The sequence below is a fragment of the Alosa pseudoharengus genome, unplaced genomic scaffold (genome assembly GCF_046254945.1).
Source record: "Alosa pseudoharengus isolate Yale_2024_CS ecotype anadromous, Long Island Sound unplaced genomic scaffold, YU_APseudo_1.1 YU_APseudo_1.1_scf_18, whole genome shotgun sequence".
Lineage (NCBI taxonomy): Eukaryota > Metazoa > Chordata > Actinopteri > Clupeiformes > Clupeidae > Alosa > Alosa pseudoharengus.
Genome location: NW_027468650.1, coordinates 1,025,200 through 1,035,199, shown reverse-complemented (window position 1 = coordinate 1,035,199; position 10,000 = coordinate 1,025,200). Strand labels below are relative to the sequence as shown.

The following is a 10,000-nucleotide window of genomic DNA, read 5'->3' as shown; positions in this document are numbered from 1 at the left end:
TGTGTGTGTGTGTGTGTGTGTGTGTGTGTGTGTCAGGCTTACTGGAGTTTATGAAAAGAACTAGTTATTTTTAGGTGAACTAAAGCAGTGAAAAAAACAATGTATATAATTTAGGTAAGGGATAATGTATAGAACGCCGGTCATTATTGGGAAAATAAGTCCCAACAGGGCGAACCGGACCCCGACGCGCAGTGGAGGAGTCTTGTTCTGCCCTGAAGGGACCTATTTTCCCAATAATGACCAGCGTTCTATACATTATCCCGCTTATTACACGGCTACTTGCCAAAACGAAATAATACATGTAATGATATGACTTTAGCCTACATAGCCTAGCCTATTTGTTACCGTTCATCGTGGCATTTGCTGAAACAAATAGTCCGCAACAATACACGCTGAACTTGAATCAAACATTCTTTAGAACACAGCTGATCAACCGTCTGCTTTCACTTCTGAATGAAGTTCCAATCCTTGCGTAGTGATATGAAATACCTTAATTAGAAGCACAAATTCCGTTGCCATTGACAGCGGTCATTATTTTTTTCATAGGTCCTTTCCTCGGAAATAATGACCGCTAGAACTTTGGGAAATCCCATTCAAGTCAATGAAGCGTTCTACTTGCCTTGTGAAGAGCCGTGTAATAATTAACTAAAATAAACATGACAAACCAACAGACCCAAATAAATCCTGCAATGAGCACTGAAACATGAACTAAAATGAAACAGAATTGTAGGTCAGTTGTCTTTTGTTTCCCTCCTCAACTTGTGCCACCGTTGCCAAACTGCCCCGTCCAGCACTCCCCTGCTGAAAAAAACAGCCTGACCAGCTAAAGGTGGTTTGCTGGTTGACCAGCTTGTTTGACCACCCTATGATGGTTGACCAGCTAGACCAGCAAATCTCTTGTGAAAACATACCTTCAGCTGGTTTACCCACCTAACGATGGGAATTCAGCTGGTTTTGCTTGTCGTACCACCTCAAGCTGGTCATTTTAGCTGGTGTTGCTGGTCTACACTGCTGGTTTAACTGGTCGTGCCAGCTTATGTTGGTCAAACCAGCATGACCATCTTACACCAACAATGTCAAGCTTGGCAGGCTGGTCAAAGACCAGCAAGAGCTGGAAGAAAACCAGCAAAGACCAGCTAAAACCAGCTACCAGCATAAGCTGGTTTGTAGCTGTTTTTTTTCAGCAGGTTCAGGACACATGGAAAAGTCCCTGCTGAAGAACACAGCTTGACCAGCTTAAGGTGGTTTGCTGGTTGAGCTTGTTTGACCACCCTATGATGGTTGACCTGTTAGACCAGCAAAACATACCTTCAGCTGGTTTACCCAACTTGGTAATTCAGGTGGTTTTGCTTGTCGCACCACCTCAAGCTGGTCATTTTAGCTGGTGTTGCTGGTCTAACTGGGCATGTCAGCTTATGTTGGTCATTCTAGGAAACCAGCATGACCATCTTACACCAGCTGTATCCGACATGATATGTTGGTCACACCAGTATGACCAGCTTCCTCAGATGGTCACACCAGCAAAGACCAGCAAGAGCTGGAAGAAGACCAGCTAAGACCAGCTAAAACCAGCTACCAGCACCAGCAGGTTTCTAGCTGTTGTGTTCAGCAGGGGTACCAGAGGCCCAAACTAAACCAGCCGTCGGATGAAAAGAACCTACAGTGCCCTCCAGAATGATTGGCACCTCTGCTAAAGTTGATTAAAAACAGTATAAATAATCTGTGGTAAATTATGTGGTGTCATAGTTGAATATTACAAACTGTTTTATTGGCAAAGGGAGGCTTAAGAAGGTATTACAAGCAGGGGTGCCAATAATTGTGAGCAACGTGTTTTCGTTAAAAATATTCATTTCTTTATGAGATTTTCCTTTTTCTCAGAATAAATGTTCTTCCCTTCAAGGGTGGATTTTTCCTCATTGTTTTCATTGTGAGAATACAATGAATCATCAAAAGATTATTTTTTATACCTGTTTTTAGTCAACTTTACCCAAGTTGCCAATAATTCTGGAGGGTACTGTATAAATCTAACCCTGGCCCGATGAGAATGAAATAAATGGATCCTATTGGATGTTGTGCATTCTGTAGAATTTAATAAATGGATCCTATTAGATGTTGTGCATTCTGTATAATGAAATAAATGGATCTTATTGGATGTTATGCATTCTATAGAATTTAATAAATGGATCCTATTGGATGTTGTGCATTCTGTATAATGAAATAAATGGATCCTATTGGATGTTGTGCATTCTATAGAATTTAATAAATGGATCCTATTGGATGTTGTGCATTCTGTATAATGAAATAAATGGATCCTATTGGATGTTGTGCATTCTATAGAATTTAATAAATGGATCCTATTGGATGTTGTGCATTCTATAGAATTTAATAAATGGATCCTATTGGATGTTGTGCATTCTGTATAAGGGCTCTTACAGTCAACGCGAGCAAGCGACGCGAGCGACGTGCTCCCTTTCATAGTCTACATGGTGGACGCAAGCAACGCGGCCGATAGGTGAAATGCAATACATCGCTCACGCAACAGGGGGTAGCAGTCATTGGTGACTGACATTCTGAGTGATATTCAGGCAGTCTGTAAAAGTTACATACCAAGAGGCTCTTTTGGAGAGCCACGGATCAGATTTAATTTAGAATCCTCAAAAAGACTCCAGTATGACAGGGAGACACGTGTATAAAAATTCATATCTAGCTTTGTTGGGTGACAAACTTAGATGGGAGGTGAGTGATTCGCTGTGCTAGATTGACTGCATGTTACAAGGACACTGGGTAATGTCATGTAAGGAACAAGGTAGGCTTAGGCTACTATAAATAAACGGAAACATAGCCTACATTGCAGAGCCACTTCAACTTTATTCATTTATGGTGAATTAATGTACACAACTGTGCACAGCCCAATGCTTTTCTGACGTGACAATGCTAGCACGTTAGCAGTGGTTAGATAACTATACTAACGTAAGTTATCTACAAGTCTGAAGTCTCCTCCAAGTGACAATCATGTTACAATCAGAGCCCGTTTACGGAGAGCCGGATCACTCCCTATTAACTCCATTGTACCTGCAATCTGTTGCAGTTCCACTAGGGGCGATCACGAATAAGTGCAAAAACAATGGGGGTCTACGGAGCTAGACGGCTAAATTTGTCTCTTTCACCTGTTTGTCGTTGAGAAATTGAATATTTGATTGTGGTTTCTGCAAGCTCAATATGGATTATAGGTCAAACGTTGAATGAACGAGTAATCACGTCCTTTCGATTTCTTACAGGTTGGGTCGTTGCCCACAACACACTAGCTTTCTGCTAATGAATGACGTCATTGACACATTTTAAAGGCTTTTTAGAACAAATAAGTGACTCAAAAATATAATACTCAGCGGTTTGTATTTTCTCTGCCCCCTCTTTCGACTGCAACATTCGAATTTCTGGGCAAAAAATTATATCCCGAGAAAAGTGGATTTGAGGGGTACAGCTCATAGACCTCCATTCATTCTGCACTTATTCGTGAGCGCTAGGGCTGGGACAACGCGTCTACGTAATCGATGACGTCGACGCAAAAAATACGTCGACGCAAAATATGTGCGTCGATTCGTTAAGCATAATGTGTGCCGCTAAATACTTTTAATTTTACACCTTCAGTGTTTGGCTGGGGGCCACGAAATCATTGAGCTGTGCTTTTCACGCACGCAGCCTTTCCTTGCCCCAGCCACTCTCTCTTGTAACGAGCCCGCTGCCCCTCCTCTGCATGTGCATTTAACAAAATATTCACGATTGTTGAAGGATTGTTATTGCCACATAGAAGCAATGCATAGAACATGGCGGGCTAAATTGCTATTAAATCCGCTTACCATCGTGACCATGCTGCGCAAATTTGTTCAAAACTGCTGCATTAATTAAAGTTAACTCTGCTAAGGTCTCATCACAAGTACATTGAGGAGACCAAACTAAGTTAAGTTATGCAATCAAGCAGTATCTCAAAGCTAACATTAGAATACTGTTCGGGTGTCAAGTTTAGCATGCTTACTTACATCTGCTTGTCAATTTCGTTACTCATGTAGAGCTCATTTTATTGACTATTGAATGTTTGCAAAATCCCGATGTAAATGTAAAAGTGTTTTCCAAGACTCAAAAGTGCTTGTCCCAAGGAGAAATACGAACCGTTATTTGAACTAACTACATTATGAATTGCATCGTTTTAACTGTGTTAATGTTAATTGCAAGGATTCCCTCACGAACGTCGTCTTAAAGTGACAGGCACTCAATTAGACCTATACACTACTGAACTGAACTGAATGCTACCTCTGACTAAGAATGCATTACTTTGCACTTATAGTCTTTTATTTTGGAATCTTAAGAGCAATAAACATATATTCCAATGTTAAGGAATTCATGTTTTTTTCATTCAGATATGTAAATCAACATGTATAAGTTGCTATTAGTCAATTAATGGGGAGATAATCGATAATCGAATCAAATCGAAATCGAATCGGTCTGAAAAAATGAATCGTTAGATTAATCGATGCATCGAAAAAATAATCGCTAGATTGGCGGTTCTCCCCTTATTAGTGACACAATGAATAGCATGTAACCTACAGTGTGGAGCTCCATAGACCGTAAAAGAAAGATAAGCTTGCATAATTCGCTGGCCATTGTATTCAAACCTTCTTCTGTAAATATATACGTGACATAATGCACAATACTTAGTATTGCATGCGTCGGTGCGTCGCGTATCAAAAACTGGGATGACACATTTTGCTACGCATCGACGCTTAATGGCGGCCGAAGCGTAGCGATGCGTAGCCTTGCGGGCACGTATGTGTAGCGATGCGCTGACTCTGTAAGAGCCATAATGAAATAAATGGATCCTATTGGATGTTGTGCATTCTGTCATTCAGCTTTTACAGAATCAAGGCTTTCCTCATTATGCATGAAAACTAAAACTAAATAAGACCTGAACTGAATGAATGACAAATAAACAATGAACTGAAGAACAAACTGAACACACACTGAAGGACTAAACAGAACCGAAAGGAAAATGTTCATAATGGCAATAATGTGTGTGCGTGTGTAGACTGCATTCCAAGCCCAACTGGTCAGCACAGTGAGTGATTGCAGTTTGTGTGGGTGTGGCTCCCTCTAGTGGGAGCCAAAGATCAGACAGGTGCAGGTTGCCGTTCTCAGCTGCAGGTTTAATAACTGGTCTCGGCACAACATATGGACACATGGGGCCCCTGTGCATGACGTTGGCGTGTTTGTGAGTTTGTGTGTCTGAGTTTCAGCTGCGCAGTGGTCAAGGCCACCTGACACACTGGGGGACCCAAAACACACACACACACACACACACACACACACACACTGGGGGACCCAAAACACACACACACACACACACACTGGGGGACCCAAAACACTCCAGTCTAGCAGACAGGAGCAACACAGGAGCACGTACAGTATGGAGCTGAGAGGTACTCACACAGAATAGCAGTGTTGTTGTGTGTGTGGGTGTGTGTATGCGACTATGCGTGTGTGCGTGTTAGCCACATACAAGTCACTCTGATGGACTCCTTGATAGTCCGGCACTCAGTAATACTCGAGGGGCGTCTCTCAGCCTAGCTGCTCCCACACACACACACACACACACACACACACACACATAGATCCTTCAGTAGGATTCAAACAGTCACCTGTACACCTACAGGATTAAACTTTTCACCTACACACCAGCGGGATTCAAAAGTTCACCTGTAGTCCTGGAATCTCACAACCACCTCTCTCTCTCTTACTTACACACACACACACACGCACACACACTACACACACACACACACACGCACACACACACGCACATACACACACACTCACACATATACACACACACACACACGCACACACACTACACACACACACACACATACACACACACTCACACATATACACACACACACACACACACACACACACACACATACACACACACACACACACACACACTGCCCCCTGAGCTCAAGACTCGATCAGACTGAACAGAATGATGCCGGCCACTGTCAGCAGGACGGTGACGGACACCTCGGCCATCCTCTTCCGCCGGAACTTCCTGAACTCCTCCTGCCGCAGCTTCCTGAGCGCCTCCTTGCGCTTACGCGCCTCCTGCTCCCGCTGCAGCTGCTCGCCGTAGTGCGCCCGGTAGAACTCGTCAAAGTCGTAGTGGACCCTGCCGCCCGCGTACGCGTTGGTGTTGCTGCGCGTCCGCTGCTGCTGCTGGTGGTGGCTGGAGGGCCGCACGGTCGCGGGGTCTCTGGACGCTGCTCGGCCGCCGCTCTGCAGGTCCGCTTGGCTCAGGATGCCGTTGTCGTACTTCCTCCGCAGCCACTTGCTGCCCAGGACCATGTACGCCTCGCTGATCTGGGCGAAGCGCCGGGTGGCCTCCTCGCTGCCCGCGTTCTTGTCCGGGTGGTAGAGGAAGGACTGCTTGTAGTAGGCAGTTTTGATCTGCGACTGTGTGGCGTTAGGGGACACATGCAGGATGTCGTAGTACGCGGTTCTGCTCCGGAACAGTGGGGGGGAGGACTGGTCATCCTTCTTCCAGCTGTAGGCTCGAGCCCCAGGCCAGTGGTGGACGGGCCACAGTGAAGTTAGAGAATTGAGCAGTTTGGACTGTGGGTCTGTCTGCAGCGCTAAAGTGCGGTATATTCTGAGCTGGTGTAACGGATGCATTCTGCCGTTAAGTCTCGCGCTCAGTAGTTGTCCGTCAGCCCAAATATGCACGCTCCGGACAGACCTATGTGATCCGCGATTAGCTGCCAGGCGATCATGCCCGCGCTCCGTGTGTGATCTACACACTACAAGACTTTGACCTCTCTCGTCTAAAAATACCACACAGTATCCGGTACAATCTCGAGGCAGAGACACAGCCGACGAAGTCTCGGGTCCGTGTTCGTGATTGCCGCTATAATATACTTCAGTAAGCCCTCTTCCATAAACAGTGTTTTCAAAGTCGTCTAAACTTGGTTGCTCACCCCTCTTCGCCGGCTGTCGCCGGTGCATCTCAGGTTTTGACAGTTCCGTGAGGTGTTCATATTCCGCACTGTCAGGTGCTGACGAGACAGCAGTTGCAAGCGCTTCAACAACACCAGCGGTGTGATAAACTTTAGGTGATGAGAGGACAGAAATCCTGAATGCTCTCACTCCCAGCCGACGGCTGACCTCCGCCATGACGGCAGAGGAGAGGAAAGCGCATAATGTCAATATCCGGAATGTGTCTGACAACCACCAATTAGGTTGCAGGATTAGCCGGAAGTTACCTTCCCTAAATTCTCGGCAAACTCCAACAAATATACAGTATTTTTCAACTTAAGCCTGTAGCCTATATGTATTTGGGAATCTATCATCGATGCAGATAAAAGTGTCGAGGCTGGTTGGTGATAGAGATATTGAGCTTTACTTTTTCTGTTTATGCCAGTTTCCCTTTAAATGTGTCCCCGTTGTCGCAGAAATATGACGTCACAGGCAAACACACATGTGGTTCTTGGGTTCTTGTCCAGTACAGCTGCTGTGCAGAGCAGTCGCTCCCTCTAAACTCAGCGGGATTTTAAATTTGTAAGTTTTGTTCCCGGCCAAAACCAACCATGTCTTCGAGCTGTAGAAGACCAGAGCATATGGCCCCTCCGGAGGTGGTAAGTAGCACAATAGGCACGCGGCGTCTTTTGCGCAGCTCCGTGCTGTCTTAGCAGGCTGCTAATTAGCTAGCTGAGTTTCGTACAACATTACAACATTGTCTGGGTCCTGTTCTGGAATCAGTCGTATGCTTTTCTGTTTTAAATGCTTACTTTTGGTTTGATTGCGTGGCTAAATCGATCGATCGATTGATTGATAAAGAAGTGTCGGCTGTTGTTTATAAGCCCAGCTTGAAGAGTCAACATGGTATATAACTTACTGGCTACATTTGTTGTTGTTCCTTATGTTTTATGCTACTGTTTCCCTGAAGTTCTACAATGAAGAGGAGGCCAAGAAATATTCACAAAAGTAAGTCACTAATACACTTATGTATTTTTGAGTAGTCTGTTAAAAGTTAAGTCTTTATTCCTAGCGAGAGATGATTGATGTTTGAACTCATCAGCAACTTGAAAAAATGTGTTAGAACATCTGAGCCACTCACCAGGCTTATATGTTCAAAAAGTCTTTCTCACGTGTCACACACACACACACACACACACACACACACACACTGGATATTTAGTAGCAACAGCCCATCAGATACACCTGCCCATCAGATACCCCATCAGATACCCCTGCCCATCAGATACCCCATCAGATACACCTGCCCATCAGATACACCTGCCCATCAGATACACCTGCCCATCAGATACACCTGCCCATCAGATACCCCTGCCCATCAGATACCCCATCAGATACACCTGCCCATCAGATACCCCTGCCCATCAGATACACCTGCCCATCAGATACCCCTGCCCATCAGATACACCTGCCCATCAGATACCCCATCAGATACACCTGCCCATCAGATACACCTGCCCATCAGATACACCTGCCCATCAGATACCCCATCAGATACCCCTGCCCATCAGATACCCCATCAGATACCCCTGCCCATCAGATACCCCCTGCCCTTAGCCTTCCTATGCTCCTGAGCAGACAGACAGCGCATCCCTTGCTGGTCAGACAGCGCATCCCTTGCTGGTCAGACAGCGCATCCCTTGCTGGTCAGACAGCGCATCCCTTGCTGGTTAGACAGCGCATCCCTTGCTGGTTTCCCCAGAGCCTGACAGAACTGTAGAGGAGCACCTCAGGTGACCGGTTACAGGACCATGAGGATGAACAGGATGGAGTGGATTGTAGTATAATGGACGACTGCACTGTTAGTGCTTAAATAGACTCCACTGTTAGAATAGTGCTTAAATAGACTGCACTGCACTGTTATAGTGCTTAAATAGACTGCATTGTTATAGTGCTTAAATAGACTGCACTGTTATATAGACTGCACTGTTATAGTGCTTAAATAGACTGCACTGCACTGTTAGTGCTTAAATAGACTCCACTGTTAGAATAGTGCTTAAATAGACTGCACTGCACTGTTATAGTGCTTAAATAGACTGCATTGTTATAGTGCTTAAATAGACTGCACTGTTATATAGACTGCATTGTTATAGTGCTTAAATAGACTGCACTGTTATATAGACTGCACTGTTATAGTGCTTAAATAGACTGCACTGTTATAGTGCTTAAATAGACTGCACGGTTAGTGCTTAAATAGACTGCACTGTTAGAATAGTGTTTAAATAGACTGCACTGTTAGTGTTTAAATAGACTGCACTGCTAGAATAGTGTTTAAATAGACTGCACTGTTAGTGCTTAAATAGACTGCACTGTTAGTGCTTAAATAGACTGCACTGTTAGTGCTTACATAGACTGCACTGCTAGAATAGTGTTTAAATAGACTGCACTGTTAGTGCCTAAATAGACTGCACTGCACTGTTAGTGCTTAAATAGACTGCACTGCACTGTTAGTGTTTAAATAGACTGCACTGCACTGTTAGTGCTTACATAGACTGCACTGTTAGAATAGTGTTTAAATAGACTGCACTGTTAGTGCTTAAATAGACTGCACTGCACTGTTAGTGCTTAAATAGACTGCACTGTTAGTGCTTAAATAGACTGCACTTTTAGAATAGTGTTTAAATAGACTGCACTGCACTGTTAGAATAGTGCTTAAATAGACTGCACTGTTAGTGCTTAAATAGACTGCACTGTTAGTGCTTAAATAGACTGCACTGTTAGTGCTTACATAGACTGCACTGCTAGAATAGTGTTTAAATAGACTGCACTGTTAGTGCCTAAATAGACTGCACTGCACTGTTAGTGCTTAAATAGACTGCACTGCACTGTTAGTGTTTAAATAGACTGCACTGCACTGTTAGTGCCTAAATAGACTGCACTGTTAAAATAGTGTTTAAATAGACTGCACTGTTAGTGCTTA

General features: G+C 44.3%; 2 protein-coding genes across 2 annotated transcripts in view; one reads left to right on the top strand and one right to left on the bottom strand.

Annotated features, from left to right (window-relative positions):
• Window positions 1-5,177: 5,177 nt before the first annotated feature.
• On the bottom strand, window positions 5,178-7,240 carry dnajc30b (DnaJ (Hsp40) homolog, subfamily C, member 30b). The gene has a single exon (XM_076290028.1). The coding sequence runs from the start codon at window positions 7,216-7,218 to the stop codon at window positions 6,010-6,012; it is 1,209 nt and encodes a 402-aa protein (XP_076146143.1). The 5' UTR covers window positions 7,219-7,240; the 3' UTR covers window positions 5,178-6,009.
• A 235-nt stretch (window positions 7,241-7,475) lies between these two features.
• Window positions 7,476-10,000, top strand: part of bud23 (BUD23 rRNA methyltransferase and ribosome maturation factor) — a 24,491-nt gene continuing 21,966 nt past the window's right edge. The window contains exons 1-2 of the mRNA XM_076290030.1: window positions 7,476-7,679; window positions 7,991-8,028. Coding sequence (XP_076146145.1) covers window positions 7,632-7,679; window positions 7,991-8,028 — 86 coding nt within the window. The 5' untranslated portion in view covers window positions 7,476-7,631. The remainder of the gene's footprint in view (window positions 7,680-7,990; window positions 8,029-10,000) is intronic.

Excerpts from the sequence above, each read along its gene's own strand:
- dnajc30b (XM_076290028.1), bottom strand. The coding sequence starts at position 7,218 with ATGGCGGAGGTCAGCCGTCGGCTGGGAGTGAGAGCATTCAGGATTTCT.